The sequence below is a fragment of the Geotrypetes seraphini genome, chromosome 19 (assembly GCF_902459505.1).
Source record: "Geotrypetes seraphini chromosome 19, aGeoSer1.1, whole genome shotgun sequence".
NCBI classification, from domain to species: domain Eukaryota; kingdom Metazoa; phylum Chordata; class Amphibia; order Gymnophiona; family Dermophiidae; genus Geotrypetes; species Geotrypetes seraphini.
Window position 1 is genome coordinate 711,697 of NC_047102.1, and position 27,285 is coordinate 738,981.

Consider the following 27,285-nt stretch of genomic DNA (forward strand, 5'->3'; position numbering starts at 1 on the left):
AGAAACATAAACATGATGGCAGATAAAGGCCAAATGGCCCATCTAGTCTGCCCATCCACAGTAACCATTATCTCTTCGAGAGATCCCACATGCCTATTCCAGGCCCTTTTTAATTCAGACATAGTCTCTGTCTCCACCACCTTTACCAGGAGACTTCCACGCATTTCTTTCAGTACTGGTAGAAGTTGTGTTTTGTCACCAGCTGATTGTAGGCCTCTGATGCAGCCAAGTCTGGTGAAGTGCAGCCACATCGGACACTACTTCCTGGGAGTATACTTATTAAAGTTATCATTCTTCATCTAGTCTGCTTCTTGTTTTCTTTCTATTTTGGATGAAAGGCAGGAGAGAGGAGTTAGGAAAGAGACATTTAAATATCTACATCTGTTATTCCCAAACCTGGTCCTGGAGGCACCCCCCCCCCCCCCTCCAGCCAGTCAGGGTGTCAGGATATCCACAATGAATATTCATGAGAGAGATCTGCGTGTACAGCCTCCACTGCAAGCAAATCTCTCTCATCAATATTTATTGTGGATATCCTGAAACCCTGGCTGGGTGGGGAGGGGGGGGGTGCCTCCAGGACCAGGTTTGGGAACTACAGGTGAGTCTCAATTGAAAGGAAATTCTGGAATGAGGGGGCATATCATGAAGGTGGAAAGGGATAGACTCAAAAGTAACCTCAGAAAATACTTTTTAACAGAAAGGGTAGTAAATACATGGAACGGCCTTCTGGTGGAGATGATGAAGACAAAATCTGTATTTTAATTCAAGAAAGCCTGGGACAAGGGAGAGGAAATGGCTTGGCTAGGCAGACTAGATAGGCCATATGGTCTTTATCTGCCTTCATTTTTCAGTGTTCTATGATCAGATGAACAGTATTTCTTAACAAAGAAATGTGTCAATAGCAAAATTAAAATCTCTCAAGTATTAAAGTTTAAAATATAAGCAATAGGAACAGCTATTACATATGCAGCATATTTAAAAGGGATATATGTTAGATTTAGGCTCAGATATTTGTAACAAATATAACTTCCCTTCTCAAAATCCCACTCTATTATTTACTCTTGAATTTGATTTAAACTTTCCACCACAGTGTGAAACTTCTGAGCAATGTTTTTAGCTACTTAGATGAGTGCAAACACGTCTTGTTGATTCAAATAGATCTCACCGCTGTTTGACATGAGCTGATTGTATGAAAGAGGCATAAGGCATAAGGCATAAGGCATAAGGCATGTAGGGGCTGATTCTATACAGGGCACCTAACTTAATTGGCAAAATACCCTTAACCTCAACAATTGGTTTAAAAAATTTAATTGGACAATAAGCGCTTATCCAATTCTCTAAAAGATAGATACCTATCAAAACACCTATCACAATGCACTTAGCAGCACCTATTTCAATGGGTAGAGCGTGAGGCGCCACTAGGCGCCTGAAATGTAGGCCTTTAAAACCTTTGCCTACATTTCAGGTGCCTGTGTTTTTACATAGGCGCTATAAACGGCGCCTAAGCGTGATTGCCACACAGCCGGCACCTTTTATTGAGGTGCCATTTATAGAATCAGCCCCGTAGTGCTGAACTGGTTTCAGTCCTCCCTCTCTCTCTTTACGCCTTTCGGGTTACTCTGGTTGGTTCATACTTGAACCTCCTCCCATTATCCTTTGACATGCCATGTTTTCGTGCCCTCCTTTTTAATGTGTTTGTAGCCCCATTAGCACCTCTTATTCAGGATCTTGGCCTGACTTATTTTCATACTGATGATATTCAGCTTCTGCCAACCCACAATACGTATGACCACTTATTCAGCGACAGCTGCTCTACTCATCTCTAAATTATTACCTCATGGATAATAGAACACAAGCAAAATGTAAAGCCTAAGAAATCTGAGGCTCAGTGATTCCACTGCAACAGTCAACAGATACCCTACCAGCCATGCATAAAGCATAGTCTGATCCCTCTTAACTCTTGGAGTGCTCGTAAATTTCTCTTTATCTTTTGAATCCCTTATAAATTGCCGATTGCGGTCTTCTTATGCTCTAAGGAAGATAAGATCACTGAAACCCTTTCTCAATGCTAGAGCACTATAAACTTTGGTTATGCTTTGTACTTCCCAGCCCTTCATTTGAAACAAGTACAACTTGTTCAGAATACCACTCTAAAACTGGTATATGATGCTCAAAAGATTTGATCTTTTGTTTGAACAGCACTGGCTTCCTGTTTCTTAAAGTTTCTAATTCAGTCCATCATATTTTTTTATTCCTAAACTGTCCCTTATCATCTCTATTGTGTATTTAGATCCACCACTGCCAATTTTCTTGCTATTTCAACTGTAACAGAACTCCACCTTGCCTGCTTGCAGGGCTCAGCCTTCAGCCCACATTATATAACTTCCTTCCAAATGGAATCTTTTCCAAAAATTCACACGTGCCATGCCTAATTACTGCATTTAATAATTCCTCTGCTGCCTACTTGGATTTTGTTCTGCCAGCCTGATTGCATCATTTGATGCTTCCCTCCCTCCTATATGTGGCTGTACTCTTGTTTCTGAAATATATTGCTGTGCTACTTTTTTCCCTCCCTTCTGACTCACATGTGTGGTTTCTGAGCTCATTGTGTAAGCATAACTTTCTGGTGTTATGTACACCACCATGATACCATGGTATAGCAAATGACATAAATTAATAAATAAAATGTAAGTATAGTATTATTGGGGTGGAGGAAATTTTTTTTACTTGGTAAATAGTTGAGCTCTGTAATTCGTTGCCAGAGAATGTGGTAACAGTGATTATTGTAGCTGGGTTTAAAAAAGGTTTGGACAATTTCTAGGAAAAGTCCATGGTCTGCTATTGAGACAGACATGGGGGAAGCCACTACTTGCCCTGGATTGGTAGCATGGAATAGCTCGCTTGGAGCGCTGATATCCTCCCTCGGCTTCTATGCTGACGACTCCCAGATCTACCTCTCCACGCCAAATATCTCTATTGAAACCCAGACCAGAGTCAGCCTGCCTGTCTGACATTGTCATCTGGATGTCTCGCTGCCATCTAGAACAGAGCTGCTCATCTTCCTACCTAAACCCACCTCTCCACTTCCCTCGTTCTCCGTCTCTGTGGATAACACTCTCATCCTTCTTGTTTTGTCTACTCGTAATCGTGGGATCATCTTTGACTCCTCTTTCCTTCATCACCCAAATAGAACATATCGCTAAAACTTGCCAGTTCTTCCTCTATGTTCAATTTAATTGTGTGCAATTTCCAGTACTTTGTATGGAATTTGGGACTAAGATTCTGCCTCATCTTTGTACTTAGTTGATTTTTTTCTGGTATTGTTTGTTATTTTGAATCCTACTTATTTTTTAAGCTTATCGTGCACATGGCATACCTCTTGATTTTTGAGGCTGGAATAGCCAGCACTTGGATCCAGAGACTGAATAAACCTTATAACAGAAGATCACAGGGTATCTAGATTACTACCATCAAGTGTATTATACTGGCAGGTTGGTGGTGGCTGGAACTCTGGCAAGCCATATGCTTTAAGCTTTATGACACATTTCCAATAAATAAACCTTTTTTAATTAATATTTTCATAGAATCTAAACACTTTTCTTTAAATAATTATTTGCATTGGTTGTTTTACTGTCTTAATAACATTTCTTTAAAAGACTTTTTGATATATATAATGTTTTTAACATATTAAATTTTTTTGTTTGAGTTTTGTCAGTATAAAATAAACAGAGCTGAACTGTGGAGCTCTGAGGCAGAGTTCCATTCTTAAGGTCACGTTCGTCAACAAATACAAACTTGTAAGCTGGTAATTACTCGAAACAGGTGATAATAGACATACTTATAACACACAATGTACATGTTTGCTTGGCTCAATGTGCAAGAAGAACTGTTGATGTTATGCACAGTAAATAATTCAGTTTATAGCCTGTGTCTTGGTTTTGTCTCATCCTAGATGTTCACATGAGAAGGGCAGAAAAAGGGCCCTTCAGCATTTTCTTGCTTCATTAGCAGGTGGGTGAGTGGCGACTGTAGTCCAGAGAGACAGGTTTGTCTTGTAGCCTATAAAGGATGGTAATTATTTTCTCTTTTTTAACTCAAAGAGTATCATAACTCCTCTCTTCTAAGAGTTGCAGATCTGTTCCCCTGGTAGAAGGCTGATAAATGCTCCATCTCCACATTTTTTGTTTTGTTTTAAGTCTGATATCACTCCTTGAAAATTAGAGTGCTTGTGGGTTAGGAAGGGATAGGGATTTTTTTAAAGTCTTCAGCTCTTTTGTAATCCCTGGGTAAGGTGGTGGTGGAACATCATATACTGCAGTTGCCAATGATATTGCTTGTTCATAAGAAGGCGGGCTACAGACTTCCACACTCAAAGGCAGAGAAATGGGAGACAGAGAAACATCATCTTGCCTTCTAGAGATAAGGGAGCCAGAGTTTCTCCAAATACGGGATGAGCTGAAACAACAAAGCCATGGTGCATATTAAATAAATACAGCTTCAAGTTTCAGCGTTATTTCATAGATTATCAATCAAAATTAATATTTGAGCATTTTGCAATACTAATCAATAAAACAAATAAAACCAAAATGCTATAAACATAAACAATTGCAACAAAACCATGTTATGTGTCCAGAAGAATTGCATTTCAAAATCTTCAGCTTCTTGAGATTAAAACAATCTCCATACAACTGAACAGATTAGGAGTAAGCAATAGTTTACCAGGGACATCAAAGTAAGGGAGATCAGACTTCCTTATCATCTCTTCTAGACCAGTCCACCCAAGTGGGTTATGACCTCTTCCTACCAGCAGATGAAGACAGAAATACTAAATTCTTCCAGTGATATTACTGGCATGAGAGCTGGTGCACCCTAGAATTCCAGTATTTCTCTATCTCTAGCAGATGGTAAGGTTGACTAGGTTGGTCCAGACGGACCTACTTGACCAACCTAGTCAACCATACCATTTGCTAGAGCAGGGGTGTCCAACCTGCGGCCTCGTGAAGTATTTTGTGCAGCCCCGGTCGAGGACGATGCAGTGTTTTCCTCTGCTGCTCCAGGGTATTTACCGTCTTGCTGGTTCCCTCCTCTGTCTTGCTGCAGCGTTTGTGCGGCCCCAGAAACATTTTTTTCGGCCAATGCGGCCCAGGGAAGCCAAAAGGTTGGACACCCCGGTGCTAGCCTGCGGACTGCACCCCTACAGTTAAGCATAAGGACCTTCCTCCTGGGGCTGGGTCCACGGAGGTGCTTCATCTCACTGCACTGATGATGCTCCTGGGTTGGGTCCCTATAGAGCACTTCCTAGCCAGGGAAAGTGCAGTGATTTGGCTCCCTTGCAGTCACATTAAAAACAAACAAACATCCTTCTTAAATTCTCATGTAAATGCCTAATTAAATATCAGAATGTACTGTATAATATATTTATTTTGATCTGGGACATTTAGAGAAGTTTTTATAAGATAAGAATCAGTAGTCAGAAAACTGATGGAACTTAGAAGGTTTTGATGGTAGTAAATCTAAGGGAAATATGAAAGCAGCATCATTAGTACATTTTGAGACTCATTTTCAAAACACAGACGTCTAAAAAATGGCATAAACCGGCTCTTGGATATTTTTCTCACCACGGTATTGTGGTATATAAGCTGTTATTATTATTATCACCACTGTAGGCATGGTTAACACCAGAAGTGGCGTTAGGTGTCATAAGGCACCTCCATAGACGCGATTCTCGTGAAAGGTAGGTGCCAGAAACGTAGGCCTTGAAAACCCTAGCCTACCTTTCAAATAGCTGCAATTCTGCAAATGGCGCTGTTGCATGATTGTCATGTGATTGGTGGCCATTTTTAAGGCAGCTGATGATAACAGCGCGGTGATAACAGAAAGCGGTGCCAAGTGTCAAAAAGGTACCTAAACTGACCAGATGACTGCTGGAGGGATGAAAGCATGACCCACCACACTCTCCCAGTGACCACTAACCCTCTCCCACCCCCCCAAAGATGTGAAAGAAACAGTACATACCAACCTCTATGAGAATTGCAGATATTATGGGACATCCTAGTAGAACAGCAAGCAGGTGTCTGGGTAGCCTGGTGGGTGGTGTAGCGAGCCATCGAGAGAGGGATCCAGGCCCATATCCCAAGCTACCCACTACATTTAAGTGGGTAGCTTGGGGTATGGAAAGTGTAAGCCCACCAAAAACCCACGGTACTGCCATATAGGTGACATCTACAGTCAAAAGAGCTATTGAGGTGGTAAACAGGCAGATATAGTAGGTTTTGGGGGAGTTCTGGAAGGCTCACCATACACTATAAGAGGAAATATGTACCTGGCACCCTTTATGTGAAGTTCACAGCAGTGCCTCCTTAGGTGCCTCACCTCCCTGTTGGCATGTCTTTATGGCTAGTTACGAGGCTGATCCTGTCTACGTCCAAATGGGCTTGATTTGGATGTTCTTGTATTTGAAAATGGCCAAAAAAGTTAGACATCTAAGTGCCAAGATGTCTAAATAGGTCATTTTCGAAAAACAAATTTGGATGTCTAGTGGTTTCGAAAATGGGCGTTTGCCCATCCCAACCTTTGGACGTCTTGCGGGAAACATCCAAAGTCGGTCTTAGATGTTCTATCGAAGATGCCCCTCTTTCTGTCATAGTCCCAGCAAATAAAGTAATCATTGCTTTGTAACTACATACCTTGGGTCTCTTCTTGACCTATATCTGTTTGTGAAGAAATAGTAGCCCAGAAATGCAAGTATAACCAAAAATACTCCAGCAGCAACAAGACCAGTTAGAAGTCCAATGGCGTCAATCTTCTGTGATCTGTCTTTTAAAAGAAATCAAATATTACTTGGCAACCTTGAACTTTACAGCTGGGTGCTGCTCTCAGTATGATTTCTACATGCTAATTTCCATAAAATGATATTTTTGTAATCATCTGCATCACTACTGCTCTCAATTGTGAGCAATTTAATGAAACAGAGAAACAAATGGTAGAATAATGTGAGAATTCAACATTTATCTTATTAAAAATGTAGCAAACTGCATTGTACAGTTGATGTCTGGAATTTCTTCTAAACTAAAGGCAGCCATGTGGGTGTTTGTAACAGTAAACTTTGCAGAGCATTTCAGTTTGAGCAGTTTTTAGAAATAGCTAGAGACAGGAAGTCAGGAAGCAAATGGGTTCCATTAGCACCAAGACTTACCGGAGCTTGAGTGAGGGCCTTTCTCAATATAATCCTTCCAAAAGGCTATCTAAGTAGGAAAATAAATGGTTAACCATAGTAATTCAAACAGCCTATGTAGATGCCTTCATACAAATATATCTCATTTGGCAATTGACCAAAGGGAAGAGGAACGAGAAGAATCCCTTCATTTGTAAACATTTAGAAAGCCACTTTCCTCTCCTTCTCACATTATCAGACTTCATCTTCTACACGGAACAAATCTACTAATCTCATTTATGCTTTATGGAGGAAAATCATTTTACAAAAGATTGTTCTACTATAATGCAGTCTGCCAAGAAGTGAGACACCTTCTTCCGTGTTGCTCTCTAGTCCTAGAGCCACTTCTCCATATAGCTATGCAGTGAGGTCAGCTCAGCTGCGAGATCCGATGGGTGCATGATTCCTACAAGAAGCCCCCAAACAGGGGAAGCTACACTGATTGCTGCTAAGAATAGAACACTTTTACAATGCCGTGGTAGTGATTCCCCCCCTGTAAACGTACCAAAGCCCACTCAGCTTCAGTGCATTTGCCCTGGGAGAATCACTACTGTGGGTTTGTAAAGGGGACCCTAAATAAATACAAGACAGCTATGCTTCAGACCTCATTATAGAAATTACTAGAAACAAAAGTTATACTATGTACCAAGCACATTGTAATTCAGAAAAGCAAAAAAACAATCAGCACCTATCAGCTATTATAGTTATTTATTAACATATGAGGGACTGCTGAAAAGTTCTCAGCCCAATCAACAAAATTGGGGCAGTCTAAATCGAGGGCTATACACGGAGGGCCTGATTCTCTATAGCGTGCATTACCGACACCTAACTACCAATGGCAGTGCATGTTTTAAAAAATAATTACGAGTAAACAAAACTAGGTTGGTATATTCAAAGGTGAATGGTTTTTCTGAAATACCTCAGCCCCACCACTCCACCGCTATGTTTACTTCAAAATCTTTACTTCAGATCTTTCACAGAAGTTGTACTTGTGAGTCGGATGACAACGGCAGCCTCGGGAGACCCTTGAAACAGCACTGTTTGTGCGAAACATGTCGGGGTCCAGCTGTGTGGTTAAAAGCTAAGTATATACACTATATAAAAAAGATATTATTTTAGTTTACAAAAATGATAATAATATCGTAAAATTGCCACAGCATTTAGATAATTCAATACCTATGATGAGTTGCCACGTAAATCTCCCGCTGTTTTGAAGTAAACATAGCGGTGGAGTAGTGGGGCTGAGGTATTTCAGAAAAACCATTCACCTTTGAATATACCAACCTAGTTTTGTTTACTCTTTGCTAACATTGAAGAAGGGTTGGTGTTAGAAATAAAAGTTAATACACTGGTATTGGACTAACGCACTTACCTCATGCCTACCTTGGACATACAAAGGCGCATAGCGATGGAAGCGGAGGCATGGCTTGCTCCAGAAGTTGTCTTACATGTGCTTAGGCATCATTATGCACCTCTGGACGCACGAGGTAGGTGTCTGAAATGTAGGCCTCCTATATTTCATGCACCTATACAAAAATGTAGGCACGATTCTACAACCACGCGCCTGCACACCTACAATGTAGGTGCACTAAGGCACGCTACAGAGAATCAGGCCCTTAGTCCAGTAATTTTCCACTTTTTTCATTCCGTTGAAAAAATACTGCTGGACCAAAGGCTAGATACACTAAACACGGTCGCTGTGGGCTGAGTTTTGGGTCGATTCTGACACAGCGATCGATGTTCCAACAAGCTAGCATTTAAATGATTTGCGCGGAGGTTTACCGTAATCCCGTCTGATCAGTCGCTATGAGAGCGACTTAGACACATGCGCAAAATAGTCTAATTGATACAGCCACAATGTATGCATGCGCAAAGATTTACTACATTAGTCATAGGTGTGGATTATTGTAGCTTGTCATATGCACACATCGTTGCTGCACTTTGAAGGCGTCAGTAGCAAAGCATTCTTGTCACAAACACTGGTATTTCATGTGTTTTTAAATAGTACAGCAAGGACAATCCCTTGATGCTTTGTGCTTCCTCTTGCCATAAAGAAAGTAGCAGCCAATGAACGCCATGATGTCATATACATGTGACCATCGCGATTATAGGGAGGGGGTGGAGACGTAGCAGCAGACTACGCAAATGCGGGGCATAAATGAAGGTGGTGCTGTATAAAGTTCTGGCCCAGCTCGTAGATATTTTAATCATGAGGAACATTGGCCCCCATCTTTTCTCCACAATCTCTTATATTTTATGCTAACGGGTGCGCATAAGATGTGCCTTCAAAACATGTGCTCACAATGCGCATATAATACACATATACATCCCTAGTGTATTGTAAAAATTGTATTTATGGTATTAATGTTATAAATATTATATTAATTTCAGGGCTGAACTGTCAGTAAGTCACGTAAGTGACCGGTCTTGACCTGTAGGTTTTTTTGGATCACTAGAAGTGATTGCTCTTTTTTGTGCCTGGTGAAGCTCTGTTAGAGCATCGATCAGTTGGCTACTTTGCATGGCGTTTTAATATTAATGACTTTATTTGCATGGCCGAGTCAGAGAATGAGCCGTTTTGTGCATCAGGTCAGCAAATAGGATCGGTTTAGCCACAATCATTAGACGATCGGAGACTTTCATGTATCTAGCCCTAAGTGTATATCACTCGATAGAACATAAGAACATAAGAAGGTGCCTCCACTGGGTCAGACCAGAGGTCCATCTCGCCCAGCGGTCCGCTCCCGTGGCGGCCCATCAGGTCCACGACCTGTGAAGTGGTTTCTGACCACTTCTATAACCTACCTCAAGTTCTATCTGTACCCCTCCATCCCCTTATCCTCCAGGAACCTATCCAAACCCTCCTTGAACCCCAGCTTTGTTGATTGGGCTGAGAACTTTTCAGTGGCTCCTCGGATTTGTATTGTTTTAGTTAAGGTCATAATTCACATGAAATACCAGTCCACCCTGAACTTAAGCCTCTTTTTCCTTTAACTTTGCAATAAGCATTTTCCTGCAACCAAAGTGCATGAGAGCGCTTAACACCCTTTGGTAAAAGTTCCTTTAAAGCCCACCAACAAGATACTTTTTGAGATTTTTTTACCAATGCGATAAGGATTTAACAACCCACAGTTATTCCTCTCTTATCTCATATGTTAATGGACCATCAGAAATGAGTCATTAGCACTGGATGGTGGAAATGATCAATTGCCATAAGTTTTCCAAGTGTTTGCTATCCCGCCTGTCAAAGGGTTTATAGAAGAGACAAAGAGGAAATATTAAGGTGGCAGTACGAGGGGGTAGATGAACAATTAATTGCACTATATGATACGAAATTGCAATTTGCCACAGGAAAAGGGGTAAGTGTCAGACCCTGCAGGCTCATGCCAGGAGTAGTCTACTAGGGGGTCCTTAGAATATAATGGATGTCTTAGCATTTAGCGCGCACTATTGAAAGGAGCCCAGGTTAGGTAAAGTTGTTGGTGAAAAGGAAGATTTTCAGATGAGATTTGAATTTCTCTAGGGCGATATGCAGTCAGAAGTGGGGAGCAGAGGAGGGGCAGTCAGTGGCATAGTAGGGTGAGTGGCACACGCCCCCTTCCCTTTCCTCGTACCTTTTTATCTTCTCCATGATGCCCTTTGACATCACTTCTTAGGCGTGGATCCCGGAAGTGACATCAGAGAGAGTGCCGATGCCGACGCGGGCAGGAACCTCGTGCTGTGGAAGTAAAAAAGGTACGGGGCAAGGCAAGGGGCGCACAGCAAGGAGAGGAGGGGGGGGCATGTCCTTAGGAAAACCGTGTCTGTGGCAAACTGTCCCCCACCTCTCACCCCTTATTATGCCACTGGGGGTAGTATTATGTCTAATTTGTCCGAAGGACAGGACAACTAAGAAGGGTAGGAAGCCAATAACAGAATTGTAGTCTTCACATTTTCATTTTTAAATGTTCATAAATAATCAGTAATTTTATCTGTATTTGGCCATAAATTCTTTCAAATTGTCACACTAAAGCAGGAAACAACATAAATCCATGAATCCTCAGCTGTTTCCACTACTATGAATTATTTCTATAGCGCTACCAGACGCACACAGCACTATACAGAGTCACAGCCCAAACCAGCTTACGATCTAAACAGACAAACAAGATGTCATGGATACAGTTAAGGGGAAGGGTTAATCTGCTGCCTGGGTTATGGATTGAAGGCTATATGAAAAAGGTGAGGTTTCAGCCTGCTTTTAACCCTTTCATTGGCAGATGGTGAAACGGCTGCTTTAAGTAGCTTGATATTGATCTCCCACAAGAGCCACAGAAGACACAATTTGCTTCTGAGCAACAATGCCAAACAAAGGGTTAAACAAGGTAAAGGAATGGGCATGGCAGACAAACTCGGGTAATTTATTCCAGGCCTAGGGGGCAGCTAGATGAAAGGAACGAAGTCTGGAACTAACAGTGGAGAAGAAGGTTACAGCTAAGAGCAGCTTCTCTGAGGAACGGGAAATTTGTCATTCACTCAAAACTTTTTGCTTGTTTTAGCAACACAATTTTCTCTGTTTATTTGTACTATGTTGAACTCAATACCGTTTTATCATGCTCTCCAAATATCTCCTTGGCTTCTTCATAACTGCAAACTTCTTCATGGCATTCCCGTTCGAGGTTCCCAGGAGTAATCATTTCAAAATCAAACTGATTGTAAAGGAGATGGCGGACGAGGAACATGCTGGCCTTCTCCCCATTTGTGAATACTGAAAGTAGACAAAATACAATGCAGATTTAAACATTCAGAATATAAATGGGAAGTATGTGGCACAGTGGTTAGAGCTACAGCCTCGTCACCCTGAGGTTGTGGGTTCAAATCCTATGCTGCTCCTTGTGACCTTGGGCAAGTCACTTAATCCCCCACTGCCCCAGGTACATTAGATAGAGTGTGAGCCACCAGGACAGACAAGGAAAAATGCTTGAGTACCTGAATGTAAACCGCTTAGGCTATAAGTGGTATATACGAGAATACTATAGATCAGGGGTGTCCAACCTTTTGGCTTCCCTGGGCCGTATTGGCCGAAAAATTTTTTTCTGGGGCCGCACAAACACTGCTGCAAGACAGAGGAGGGAGCCGGCAAGACGGTAAACACCCGGGGGGCAGCATTGCCCTCAACCGTGGCCACAGGTTGGACACCCCTGCCCAACAATGTGGGAAGTGAGATAGATTCAAGCTCTGGAGGGAGGAGAGTTGGTGTGAGGTTTCCTTTGTCATCATATCAGTTCTCTTTATGAAAAGTAAGAGTTTGTAAGAGAAATGATCCAGTCCCCATAAGTAAAGTTTTAAACCCTGATGCATTTGTTTTGCTTTGTTTTAGGTGGGGTTTCTATGCTGGTTATATTGTCTAGATAAATGTTCTGCTTTTCCCATTGATCTTTGAAGCATTTTTCAATTTGTTATTTAACCTCCACCACCACCTTTTACTAAGCCACGGTAGGTTTCTACCATTGTCCAGAGCACTAAATGCTCTGACGCACAAAAAAATTCCTACGAGCATTTAGTGCTCCAGGCCATAGTAGAAAGCTCTAGATCAGCTTAGTTAAAGAGGGCCTAAGGGATCACAAAAATTTATTAGCTTTTTCTGGGGGTAGGGAGGAGTTTTGTAGGTTCCCTTGTTTGTTGTTGATTTAGGTGACTGATTAGTTTTGAGCATCTCTTCAATTTTTTCGATTATTAAAAGCATTGATATAAATTTCCTAGAGTTATTAACTATATTTTTGAAATAACAGTGTTTGATAAAAAGCTTTGAAATAAAACAAAAAACAGATAAATAACAGTGAGGATTCTGTTCAGTTTATGGTCTGGTCTGGACTATTATTGGTTAAAAAAAGAGCAATTCCAAATGACATTTTCGCTAAAACTAGGGGCGTGCACGGGAATTTGTATTTAATTTGCCTGGCAAGATTTTTTAAAATATCCCCCCTTTTCCAAAACCATTATGTGGTTTTTAACACTGGCCACGGCGGTAACAGTGCATTGGAGCTGTTACCGCTGCATCCGGCACTAAAAACTGTGCAATGGTTTTTTTAAATGGGGGGATATTTTCTTTCGTTTCTCCATTTTAATGCATGTTTATCAATTTAGTACAGGCTAACATATAAAACTGAAATTTTTTTTTGTTTGGTTTTTTTGTGTCATTTTCTATTACAAATAACATGAAATACCACATTTTGCCAGTGTTTTTTCTAAGTCATAAAAAAAACTACATGAAGAGTGATTTTAAAAAATGTTCACTCTTCCCTGGCAAGAACTGTCACCAACCTAATTTTGCTTCGATATGGTTAAGTTCAGACTAGATTTCTTGCTGAAACTGTGTTTAGTTTTATTGATATACTAAGAATAGCCTTACTGGGTCAGACCAATGGTCCATCCAGCCCAATATCCCGTCTTCATGGAGATCAATCCAAGTCACAAGTACCTGGCAAAAACCCAACTAGTAGCAGCATTCCATGCCACCGATCCAGGTCAAGCAGTGGTTTCTCCCATATCTGTCTCATCAGCAGACTATGGACTTTTCCTCCAGGAACTTCTCCAATCCTTTTTTAAAAGCAGCTACGTTAACTGCTCTTACCACATCCTCTGGCAATGCGTTCCAGAGCTTAACTATTCTCAGTAAAAAATATTTCCTCCTATTGGTTTTAAAATATTTCCCTGTTGCTATGTAATTGTTTGTAGACTTCAATCATATCTCCCCTCAGCTGTCTCTTTTCCAAACTGAAGAACCCTAACCTTTTTAATCTTTCCTCATACAAGAGGAGTTCCATCCCCTTTATTATCTTGGTTGCTCTTTGAACCTTTTCTAATGCCACTATATATTTCTTGCGATAAGGCGACCAGAACTGAACCTAATACTCCAGGTGATGTCACAGAATGGAGCCATTCAGAGGCATTATTATATTCTCAGTCTTGTTAAACCATCCCTTTTTAAATAATTCCTAGCATTTTGTTTGCTTTTTTTGGCCACTGCTGCACAATTGGACGGAAGGTTTTCATCGTATTTTCTACAATGACACCCAGATCCTTTTCTTGAGCACTGACCCCCAAGGTAGACCCTAGCATCTGCCAACTGTGATTTGGGTTATTCTTCCCAATGTGCATCACTTTGCATTTGTCCACATTAAATTTCATCTGCCACTTGGACACCTAGTCTTCCAATTTCCTAAGGTCTACCTGCAATTTTTCTTAATCCGCATGAGTTTTAACAACTTTGAACAGTTTAGTGTCATCTGCAAATCTAATCACCTCACTCATCATTCCAATTTCCAGATCATTTCTAAATAAGTTAAATAGCACCTGTCCCAATACAGATCCCTGTGGCACTCCACTGTTTACTCTTCTACATTGAGAAAAAATGACCATTTAACCCTACCCTCTGTTTTCTATCTGACAACCAGTTCCTAATCCACAAGAAATACTCAAATCACAGCAGCAGCATGCACAACCTTTCAGTACTAATTTATTTCTGAATGGTTTAAGCATGACAAAGCTTTAGGAGCTTTTTATTAAGCCTTTGTTTATTCTTAGGTAAATTAGAGTGGTACCTTCATTTTCTGAGTCCATCGCACGGTTTGTAGTCATTAATTTTCTTGTGTAAGAAGATGAACTAGGAATGAGTCCAGGAAACTGGCAAAATACCATCAAGCGCATGAACATAGTTTAGTATCTGTCAAATAACAGAAAGAAGTGACTGCATTTATTTATTTGTAGTCCCTATTGACCACCTTCAAGCACTCAGAACAGTAGCAGCCAAAACAGTAATAAAACACATAACAGAATAATCAAACATCCAGGTGGACAGAACAGTCATATCCCCACAAAGCCAAGCTCCTTTCATTTCCCTCAACCTGAAGCAAGATTTCATGTTTTCAGCTTCCTTCTGAAGGCAAAATAATTCCTTTCTGAATTTAGGTGGTGATGAAACAAAGTGCATGGGAGAAGCCCTATACTGTACAGTGACTCTCAAGCCAAAATGGCTGCAGACCCCAAGATAAAACCTGGTTTGAACCCCACTGGAGTGTTCATAGGCTGAAAGGGCCAGGTCAGTTCAGCAATAGAATGACACGGTGACAAAATTCATCACTGTTCCCGTCCCCGTGGATAACCGCGGGAAATAATCCCATGTCATTTTCTAGTGTCTATTTCAACCTCGGTCCTTCTACACCAGCATTCTTCAAAGCAAAGCTTGAGGGTCAGTGGTTGTGGCCATTCATACTCTGAATAATGAAGCCATTGTGACATCACTGATGTGATTGGCTCTTAGGCACTGGTGGAATGAGGCATTATGACATCACAATATCTGCTCTGGATACCAGAGACTGTCATTCTTTAGTGTCTATCTCAACCTCAGTCCTTCTACACCAGCATTCTTCAGAGCAAAGCTTGCGGGTCAGTGGTTGTGCCCAATTATACTCTGATTCTTCCCTCTCTCCTTAAAGAATGACATGAAGATGGTTTCCCACGGTTATCTGCGGGGACGGGTATGGTGATTAATTTTGTCACGTATCAATTTTTTCTAGATGAGCCTTTCAAAGGTTTTGTGACCTCCAATAGATCTCCAAAATATTGTAACTGAAATACTAACCAGGTCTTACTTTCCTTTCCTGCAAATGGAATTAAATACAATAAGTAAAAGTTTAAAAGAACCACTAACTTTATATTATATTAAGGGCCCAAAGAAAATCTGAAGCTACATTTTTGATTGGACTGACTAGCTTTCAATGGCCACGACCTTCTTCAACACTATTGCACTGTCCATAACTGAGCCTCTCACATAATAGAAACCCCTTTTCAAACTCTCACAATCTGGCCCCCATGAGGTTTATTTATTCCATTTTTTGACCGTTCTTCCATTGCATTTTTGTTCAGGTACTCGAGCATTTTCCCGTCTGTCCCTTTCTAATGTACCTTGGGCAATGGGGGGATTAAGTGACTTGCCCAGGGTCACAAGGAGCAGCGGGTGCTGAGGCTGGAGCTTTAACCACTCTCTAAGGACAGAGAAAATCCAGCTGTTGACTATGAATCAAATCAAAAGGAGAAGAAAACAAAAGGAGACCTCCCACCCCTCCTAAGCATTTGTGGCCTAGGTCGGGGCCCTCAGTGACCACCTTCCCTGCCCGCCCGCCCCTCCCCCGCTCTTGCAACTCACTTAGCAGCCAAGTCTTCTCTTCCCTCCAGGACTTTAGCTCCGCTTTAGCAACTGAGATTCCGGAAAAGTGCACATGGTGGCCCGTGCGAGTGAGAGCTAAGCCCGGCTCTGGCCAGACTCCGGATCCCGGGCTCAGGGAGGCGGTGACTTCATGCCAGAGCCTGCCCAGACCTGCTGCACCGCTTCCCGCCCCCCGGATCCTCCCTCGGCCTGAGTCACCTGCTGCAGCCACCTCACGTGTGAGCTGCGCCTGCAGGAAGTTGGGGGGGTGTGGGTGGGTGTAGGACACCTTGGGCTTCCCTGGAGTGCAGAAGAGTGGCAGGGCTGCTGCCAGGGAGTCAGTTCTTAGAGCTGTTTGGCAGGCATAGCCCTTAGAAATGCCAATTCCAGGTTCTCTTTGTCCATTTGCCATTTCTTCATCATCCCTCTGTTTCCTACCTCTCCCCCACTTGTCTATTAGTGCCCCCTATATCCAGCAGCTCTCCTCCTTTGGAGTCAGTAAATGTTCCTCTCTGTTCTGCCCCCCCCCCCCCATGGGCCCAGTATCTCTCCCTCTTCCCCCCACTCCCAGTCTCACCCCTCCCAACACCTGTGAGTCCAGTATTTCTCCCTCTTCCCCTGCAGATCCTGCTCTCTTCCTCCCCACCCATGGTATGGCAGCTCTCTCCTTTCCCTTGCCCCCTTTCCCTTCCTTTAGCCCTCCCCTGCCATGGGTCCTTGAAACTTCTTACCACCCCACCCCCCAGCTCGCTGGCAGCGGGAGTAGCAGCAATGCTGAAATAGTCTGCCTCTGCCAGCCCTTTGCCGGTCTCTCAGAGGAAGTGAGACTGGCTTAGGGACTTTTCATTTGGAATTTTTACAAGTGGTCCCTAACCGTCTTCATTCAAAGGGCCATAACCTGTGCCTTCAGTGTAAATAATTCACCTTGTGTGGCTGTCGACCAGGTTCTCGGTCCAAAGTATGTAAGAACTGTTTAAAGCCCAATATATGAGCATGGCAGATGCCCTTCAGTTGGTCTGGGTGATTTTGTCATTCGATCGTACCTTGAGGCTACAGTTAGCAAAGATGCTCATCTCAGATTAAGACTCCTTTGCAAGCTTTGCTATTCCTCTTGCAGTCGAATTGAGATCATCTTACACCTAATTGACTTACTCTTTTCCAACCATTCTAGTGCAGTGGTTCTCTCAACGGGAAGACTTAAAGCCGCCTTCTTGAAATATCTTCCTCCAGTGTGAGCATGGAAACCATTTTTATTTTTTTTTTTAGTGATGGAACCTGGGATGTGGAATTCTCTTCCAGCTGAGCTCTGAGCTGCATCTCATCTTTTTCTTTTTTTACAGTATAATAAAGTTAACAGCTCAACAAATAATGAACCTCAAGATGGCCAAATTCCCTGTTTTAGCCACATTCCTTCCCCATTAATGATAATGGACACAATTGGTTTCCATTCTCTTTTTCAAATTCAACATTTGCTGAAGGCTGACTTGTTTGACAGCCTTTGCTAGTGGTGTTAGATATTTCAGATGTTTTTGTTTATGCCTCTTCTGTTTTGTCCTACTTTGTCTGATTTGTTTTTATATTATTTCTCATATTTACATTGTTATCCATCAAGAAGATTTGGTGATTGGTGGGTTATAATTTTTTAAATATATAAATGAATAATTAAATATCTACCTGAAATTGCAACACTTTTTAGTTTTCCATCTGATTCATACCAAAATGTCAGGGGTCTACAAGGGAACATGACAGAATATATTTAGGGCATCCATATTTTCCCCAAAATACACACATGCCACTTAATATTGCTTGGATTTTCCATCCAATTCATATCATTTTATTAATCAAATATTAAAGAATTTAGGAGAATCATGATAAGAGAATTTGTATAGGATTGATATATTCTATAAACACCATAAGCATGCATAACTATGCCACGTAATAACCGTTGGATTTATATTCAATTTAGAACAAAGTTTCAGTATGCCATTATGAAAGACTGGGGTGCTAAAGCATCAACATACACTGGAAAAAATCACTATACAATCAACAAATGTGTGACCATATAAAAGAGATCATCATGGTCCATACCGTGGTCCCATAAGGTGATGCCTCTTCAAAATTATTATGACAGCATTGTCCAATGGTTTTCCTTGAGTTGATAACTTCGGTGGTAAAGCTGTTTCAGTAAGAGAGCACTGTTATCTTACCTTCAAATTGTTGTGCGTGTTCTGACGTGGGCCATGTTTCACTTATGCTGCTTCAGGAAGCCCACAAACATTTAATTCAGGCAAACAATGTAAACCTTGGTCTCTCATTAAAGCTTGTTTGAGAAATTTTTAGAAAAAAATTCTTAATACCAGTCATCTTCAAAGAATGTCATTTCAAAATGTCTACAGGGGGGGGTCTATAAGGATCACAAAAGAAGGAATCCACGTGTTCTATATATTAATAAAAAGTGGGATGGAGGTGTGGTAGACCCTGACCAATTTTCAGAGGATTGTGTTCATGAGGAGCTAGCTAAACTAAAGGTGGACAAAGCGATGGGGCCAGATGGTTTACTGAAGGAACTTAGGGAAGTTCTGGCAACTCTGCTGGATGAATTTTTTAATGATTCTCTAGAAACAGGACTGGAGAAGGGCAGATGTGTTCCCTCTCTACGAAAGTGGAAGTAAGGAAGAAGTAGGGAATTACAGGCCAGTAACTCTGACTTCTGTGGTAAGCAAATTAATGGAAACACTTTTAAATCAGAGAATATTGATGTTTCTGGAATCCAGTGGATTACAAGACCTGAGACAACATAGATTCACTAGAGGTAGTTCTTGACAGACAAATCTGATCAATTTCTTTGACTGGGTGACCAGAGAATTGGATAGTGGGAGAGTGCTAGATGTGGTGTATTTAGCCTTTGACAGTGTTTCACACAGGTGTCAAATAAACTGAGTGACCTTGGGATGGGCCCTAAAGTGATGGACTGGGTCAGGAACTGGTTGAGTGGAAGACGACAGGGGGTAGTGGTCAATGGAGATCTCTCAGAGGAAAGGGCCATTACCAGTGGTGTGCCTCAAGGTGCGTTTCATGGGCCTGTTCTTTTTAACATTCTTTTAAGCAATATTGCTGAATAAATATATGGAAAAAGGATCCAAATGAAGAAAATAAGAAGACACATAAGCCCTGGCAAGTTAGATACAAAGCATTGATAAAGAAGAGAATATGAAGAAAACCTCTTTCAGTTATATCAGAAAAAGAAAGTAATTGAGGGGATCTGTGGGACAGTTAGATCAACAAGGAGCAAAAGAGATCTACCTGAACCCGAAATGGATTTCAAGTGTGCTGATGCGGAGAAACTGAAAGAAATCTTAGTGATCCTGGAAGAGATATTAATGAGCCAAATCAACAGATTAAAAAGTAATAAATCACCTGGACTGGATGTACCTTCACTCCATCTTGTTGAAAGAACTCAAATGTGAAATTACAGATCTGTTGTTTGTGATCTGTAGCCTGTAGTTAAAATTGTCCATAGTACCCGAAGATTTGAGAGTGACCAATGTAACGCTGATTTTGAAAAACAATTCCAGGAGTGATTCAGAAAATTACAGACTGGTAAGCCTGACTTCATTGTAGGGCAAAATAGGAGAATTACTGAACACAGAGACAAACATGGCTTATTGGGACAGCCAAGGGAGGTCTTGCCTCACCAGTTTACTTCATTTCTTTGAAGGTATGAAGACATGTAGATAAAGGTGAGCGGGTTGATGTAGGGTATCTAGATTTTTAGAAAGCTTTTGCCAAAGACCCACAAGAGAGGCTCCTGAAAAAAAAAAAATTAAAAACCCATGGGATAGGAGGCAATGTTCTGTTGTGGATTAAGAACTGGTTAAGGGATAGCATACAGAGAGTAGAGTTAAACGGCCATTATTTTCAATGGAGAAGGGTGAATAGTGGAGTGCTACAGGGATCTGTACTGAGACCGATGCTATTTGATATATTTATAAATGATCTAGAAATCAGAATGACAAGGGAGGTGATTAAATTTGCAAATGACACAAAACTATTCATACTTGTTAAAACTCATGTAGGCTATGAAAAATTGTAGGAAGACCTTAGGAAGTTGGAAAAATGGGCATCCATATGGCAGATGAAATTTAATGTGGACAAATGCAAAGTGATGCACATTGGGAAGAATAACCTGAATCACAGTTACCAGATACTAGGGTCCACCTTGAAGAAAAAGATCTAGGTGTCATTGTATACAATACACTGAAACCTTTCACCCAATGTGGGGCAGAAGGCAAAAAAGCAAACAGGATGCTAGGAATTATTAGAATAGGGATGGAAAATAAGACAAAGAAAATTATAATGTCTCTGTATCGCTCCATTGTGTGACCTCACCTTGAGTATTGTGTGCAATTCTGGTCAGCTTATCTCAAAAAAGGTATAGCAAAATTAGAAAAAATTCCAAGAAGAGCAACCAAGATGATACAGGGGATGGAACTCCTCTCATATGAGGAAAGGCTTAATAGGTTAGGGATGTTCAGCTTGGAAGAGAGACAGCTGAGGGGGAATATGATAGAGGTCTGCAAAATCCTAAATGTTGTAGAAGGAGTAAAAGTGAATTGATTTTTTTACTGTTTCAAAACAGTCATCCATTGCCCTAGGTATGTTAGATAGATTGTAAACCCACTGAGACAGATAAGGAAAATGCTTGAGTACCTGATTGTAAACCGCTTAGATAACTTTGATAGGTGGTATATAAATACCTAAATATATGCATTTAAAATTAATAGCAGGTAATATTTATTCTCTTAGTGAATAGTTAATCTCTGGAACTTGTTACTAGAGGATGTGGTTACAGCGGTTAGCATATCTGGATTTAAAAAAAGGTTTGGCCAAGTTCCTGGAGAAAAAGTCCATAGTTTGCTATTGAAACAGATATGTGGAAGCCACTGTTTGACCTGGGATTGGTAGCATGGAATGTTGCTACCCTTTGAGATTCTGCCAAGTACTTGGGACCTGGTTTGTCCCCCGTTGGACATCAGTCTGATCCATAGAAACAGAGAAACATGACAGCAGATAAAAGCCAAATGGCCCATCTAGTCTGCCCGTCCAAAGTAACCATTATCTCTTTCTCTCTCTGAGAGATCCCACGTGCCTATCCCAGGCCCTCTTGAATTCAGACACAGTCTCTGCTTCCACCATCTCTTCTAGGAGACAGTTCCATGCATCTACCACGCTTTCCATAAAAAAGTATTTCCTCAGATTACTCCGGAGCCTATCACATCTTAATAATAATAATAACTTTATTTTTGTATACCGCAGTACCATGGCAGTTCAAAGCGGTTAACAGAGGAAGAGACTGTACATTTACAGCGATGTTACATACATGACAGTGATGAAGCGTATAAGATAATGGCGTTACAAGATAAGGCATTCAGTTAAACTAAGCGAACAGTTTAGCTTGGACATTAAGTTAGCTTAACCAGACGGGAGAAGTCGGTAGATCCGGAGGCATATCAAAGATCAGTCAGGGAGCAAGGAAGCAGGGGGGGGGGGGGAGGAGTCAGGGGAATTTATCAAAGAGATAGGTTTTGATTGACTTCCTAAATGTTTGGTAGGAGGGAGAGTTAGAGATGAGGGTGGTTAGGCATTTATTCCATTTGCCAGCTTGGAATGCTAGAGATCTATCAAGGAATCTCTTGTAGAGGCAGCCCTTTAGGGATGGGAAGGCAAACAGGTAGGCGTTTCGTGTGCGCAGGAGGGGCCTGCAAATTTAAAGTGTTCAGACAGGTAAATTGGGGAAGAGCCTGTTAGGGTTTTGAAGCAGAGGCAAGCGAATTTGAAGATGATCCTTGTCTCCATTGGCAGCCAGTGAAGTTTTTTGTAGTAAGGGCTTACATTTTTTGAGATCGTAGATCCTATGCCCTCTCATTGCAGAGTTTCCTTTCAAATGAAAGAGACTCGACTCATGCACATTTATATTATGTAGGTATTTAAATGACTATCATATCTCTCTTCTCCTGTCTTTCCTCCAAAGTATACATCTTGAGACCTTTAAGTCTGTCCTCATACGCCTTATGATGAAGACCACTCACCATTTTAGTAGCCTTCCTCTGGACTGACTCCATACTTTTTATATCTTTTTGAAGGTGCGGCCTCCAGAATTGTGCACAATATTCTAAATGAGGTCTCACCAGTAGGACTATTCTTATGTAATTCCACAAATAGGCCTGCATAATTATGCCACAATATCTTTTTAATTTTTATCTGCTTCATATCAAATCTTTATGAGATTTCAAGGAAGGTGAGGAGGACATGAGCATTTTTCTCCGTCATTGTAGATGCTGAGAAAGTTGTTCCATATGTCTGTAAGTGCACCATGCATTATTCTTTAAGGCAGCTTTTAACTCCTAACTCCCACTCATTTGTAAGTACCAATGTCTGTTTTGATTAGATTGTAAACTCTTTTGAGCAGGGATAATGTACAATGTTGCGTACGTCTAGCAGTGCTGTAGAAAATTAGGGAAAAATGCAAACCACCTAGACAACCTCCATTGATAGGCGGTATATAAATAACTGAACTAAATAGTAGTAGTGTGTATATGTGGTAGGAGTTCATTTCAGTGCCCATTTATGGCTGCCTACATGGTTGTGCTGATTTGGGGTACACCAGCACATACAGACACTGTTAAAGAGTTTGTGCTCAGCCCCTGGCATCAGCGCCCCTAGTTGCAGAATTGTCCCCTTAGTGATCACATCATCTCCATGGAAACTACTGAAAGAAGTCTAATAAACTAAGGAGAAAAGAGCTCTCGGCCTGCAGATTTCTAAACTCTGCAACAGCCTAAATCATCCCTAATTGTTGATGTAGTCTGTGCGTAAAGAAAAAAATCTCCAAAGAAAGAAAATGTCCGAATTTATGCCTCATGTTTCCTTTCATTTTCAGTATAGCACTGCGAAGGAGTTTACTTTATTCGTTTGTGATCTACGAAATTGCACTGTTGTATACCAAATGGTTCCCTTGAATGAGGTTTTAATCCCCTTAGGACCCCTGAGGAAGGAGTTCTCTGCAGTTCTCTTTATTGTTTGCTGTTCCTCATGTCCCAGATTATTGCCTTTGGGTCTCTGTTCTTCAACTATTTACTGACCTTGCTGTCTATCGGAGACTGTGACAGATCTTGATTTTCGATATATCTAACATATAGACCTCATATTGCTCTTGGAGCACCAGGCCAAAGGTGTTTAAGAAATCCTTTCAAGCTGTTATTCAAGATCATCTGAAAAGCAAACCGTGGCATGATTCGATCCATCCAAAGAGGAAAAGAAAGTGGATACTGCTCCTTCTAACCACCCATCCCAGCCTTATCAAAGTAAATAATGACAGAAAAAGGCCAACCAGTCTCTCCTGTCTAACCAGTTCTTTCTGTCTCCATTGATACTGCCAGCTATGGAGCAGAAGCACTTACAGTATAGGATATGAGTCCTTATTCATGACAGTTTGGCTTGTCTTTTTGCTTAGTGTTCTGTATTTTTTCTTTCCAGTTGTACCTTTTTAATGGAAATTCACACGCAATCATCCTACTTGAAGTTCTGGGCACTTCTTAAAACTCATCTTTTTTTTCACAGGCTTTTTCAATTGAATTCTGAGGATACCGATACACTATTTTTTTCTGTTTTATTGTAGTTCCTTTCTTTTGTTTTAAATGATTATAAACTGCTCTGATGATTTCCAAGGGGCGGCATATAAGTCTTTTAATAAACATCTTGGGTATCATACAGATGTTTAAATACTGGAATGGTTTTAATCTACAAACACATTTTTTTCCAGAGATGGAGAAGAGGTCATATTATGAGGTTGTGGGGTGGTAGACTTAGGAGTAGTATCAGGAAATACTTTTTCATGGAAAGGATAGTGGATGCCTAGAAAGCCCTCCTGGTGCCAAAGTTAAAAAATGCAGGGGATAGACGCAAAGGATCCATAAATAGACAGACCAACACCTATAACTTCATTTAATAATAATAATATTTTATTTCTGACCCGCTATATCTTGACAGTTCAGAGCAGTTTACATCAAGAAGATCTGCCAGACAGAAATATATCCATCAATTAACTAGACAAATTTATCATATAAATAAGTCTTCACAGATCTTCTAAACATTTGGTAGGAGATTGAATTCAGAAATTAACCAGCCTGATAAGATAAAGTTCTGCCCAGAAATCTTTTAGAGATGTATCCTTTTAATGTTGGAAATGAGAATATAGAAATTTCCCACTTAGGACGAGAATATGCAGGGAACACAAAGTGATTAGAGAGATAAATAGGAGGAACAAGTCCAAATTGAAATATAATTCTGCTCTCGACTGGCAACCAAAGTAATTTCCTGTAATATGGAGTAACATGATCTGATTTTATTTTATGACCAATTTTATTGCATATGCAGTGTTTTAGTATTGTATACCACTCTAGCACTTCAGATTGACCGGTATATCAAGAATCAAAATCAAATCAAAGGAGTATGGTGCCTTGAGCCAACTTGCTTTAGCAGTGCCCCCCATCACATTGCCCTCTACCTGGCCTCCAGGTCAGTCTTTCGTTTCTACTCCTCTGTCCCCCTCCCCAGAGGTCCAGCACTTCTCCCTCACCTCTATCCCTCCCCTGCAGTCATGTAAAGTTTACATCAGTTGCTGGTGGAAGCAGCAGTAGCATGACAGGTTGTCTTCAGCCAGCCCCTGGGTCTTCCCTCTGCCAAGTCCCACCACAGGAAATTGCATCAGGAGAGACAGGACCTGGCAGAGGGAAGACACCAGGAGCTGGCTGTCTTGCTGGTACTACCAGTTTCAAGTTTATGTAGGTCTTGATATACCGCTTTTATGTAGAAAGCGGTTTACAAATTATACAAAGTATTAAAAAGATGTTACAAAAATATAAAATAATGGGGAACAATTTCACAAGAACATTTCAGACAAAACGAGATACATATGGGCACATGGGAAGGATACATTGCTTAAAATAAAAGAAAGGGGAGGCAAAATACAATAGGAGTAGGGGGAATCTTTAATATCTGGCGTAATGTCTGAGATTTTGAATAAGAAGAACTAGGCATCTCTACAACCGACATAAACTTTACTGGACTTTGGAGGTGTGAAAGAGATAAGGGAGAGGGAAAAACAGCTTAACCTGTAGACTAGGTGGGTATTTTGGTGCCCTGGACCAGAGCCTCACCTGGGCCAATGGTTAAGCCAGTAAAATATGAGTTAATAAACTTGTGGGACAAGTTTAAGGCTATGGTATTTGTGTTCTACATTTGTTGTTGTTTTTTAAAATTCAAGTAAATATTATAATAATAAGATTTTATCAGAAGGCATATCCATCAAAAGTAGTACAACGTGCTTTGAAAAGAGCATCCCATAGATTATAGACAAACCCAGTCTGAGTCAAGAATCACTTGTGTGCTGCCATACTTTACCACACCTGTATAAAGTTAAACAGGATGTCTTGCATTATTGGGAAATTCTGAAAATTCATTCAGAATTTCAAAATGCTCCATGTTATGCTTTTCAGCACAGGAGTAATCTAAGGAATGCTTTAGTACAGTCTCCTAGTCAGATTGGTCAACATACATTGGCCAGTGATTCGGGACATTTTGGGACTATATCTATTCAATGAGAAGAGTTAGGCTTTTGGAAGCAAATTTGGAAGAAGAGAGTATTGGTTTCAAACTTGGTGGCCAAAATACAAACAACCTGCGCTATGCAGATAATACAATGTTCAGCACCAGAAGCAAAGAAGACATGCTGTCTCTACTGAGAAAAGTCAAAGCTGGGATTAAAACTGATCATAAACAAGACAAAGATCATGCACATGGAAAATGATGAAGATTTTGAGCTTGAAGGTGATAAATAGAAGTTGTAAAGGATTTCAATCTCCAGGGCTCTTTCGTAAACAAAGAAGTAACTATCAGAGAAGAAATACTCCACAGAATAGCACTTGGTCATTCTTCAATGAAGGCAAGGAAATAACACTCCAAAGATCTAAGCACTCATTTTCTCAGTGGTCATTTATGGATGTGAAAGCTGGAAACTACGGAAACAAGATAGAAAGAAGATTGACTCATTTGAGCTTTGGTGTTGGAGAAGGACTAACAAATCAATTCTGGAAGAGATCAAACTGGCTATGTCACTAACAGTTACAACTGTCTTATTTTGGTCATACTTTCAGAAGAGAAAGATCATTGGAGAAGGACATCATGTGTGGAAAGATTGAAGGAACTAGGCGAAGAGGGCAACCACGGGGATGATGCCGGAGGACCTTTCTGGACCAGCACAAAACCAATTTCTTTTTAGATCTGTAATTCATCAGGTCGCTAGGACTCAAACACTAATCGATGGCACCTAAGAGGAAGGTATTGTAATATTTAATGAATTGGTGCATCATTGGGATTCTGTTAAAGATCTGATCCGCAATGAAGGCTTAAAAACACATTGGCATTCCCATGAGAAATTGAATGCTGAGTCCATTTAAAATTTGTGCTATGCATTTTTCTATGTTTTGTTTTTTTTTTTCAATAAATTTGAGCATACCAATTGCTTTCCGATGGTTGGAGTGAGATGAGAAAAGAGGCATAATTGAGTTTTTGGATTTGGAAATTGCCTTGAATATATTCAGACAGTTAATCCCACAACAATTAGTCCTGCGACAGTTCATTACAGACACTTCAACGCAGCGCGGAGCATTCTGCGTGGCTCCCTGCGCTAATAACTGCTATCACGGTTTAGTAAAAGGGGAGGGGGTTAATGATTTAATTTAAATTGGTCTTTTTCTTAGATGTTTGTGATGTAAGTCAGAGAAATAAGTGTACTTTTGACACACACACATAAGAGAGAGAGAAGCGG

General features: G+C 40.9%; 1 protein-coding gene across 2 annotated transcripts in view; it reads right to left on the reverse strand.

The window, feature by feature from the left end:
- Positions 1-3,100: 3,100 nt before the first annotated feature.
- Positions 3,101-27,285, reverse strand: part of PRRG4 (proline rich and Gla domain 4) — a 38,874-nt gene continuing 14,689 nt past the window's right edge. The window contains exons 1-6 of one of the 2 annotated variants that reach the window (XM_033928673.1): positions 16,398-16,534; positions 14,794-14,915; positions 11,794-11,957; positions 7,196-7,244; positions 6,687-6,816; positions 3,101-4,455 (exon numbers count right to left, since the gene is read on the reverse strand). In XM_033928673.1, coding sequence (XP_033784564.1) covers positions 4,218-4,455; positions 6,687-6,816; positions 7,196-7,244; positions 11,794-11,957; positions 14,794-14,905 — 693 coding nt within the window. In that variant the 5' untranslated portion in view covers positions 14,906-14,915; positions 16,398-16,534 and the 3' untranslated portion in view covers positions 3,101-4,217. Of the gene's footprint in view, positions 4,456-6,686; positions 6,817-7,195; positions 7,245-11,793; positions 11,958-14,793; positions 14,916-16,397; positions 16,535-27,285 lie in introns of those variants that run through there. The other variant, XM_033928674.1, reaches the window with a different exon arrangement.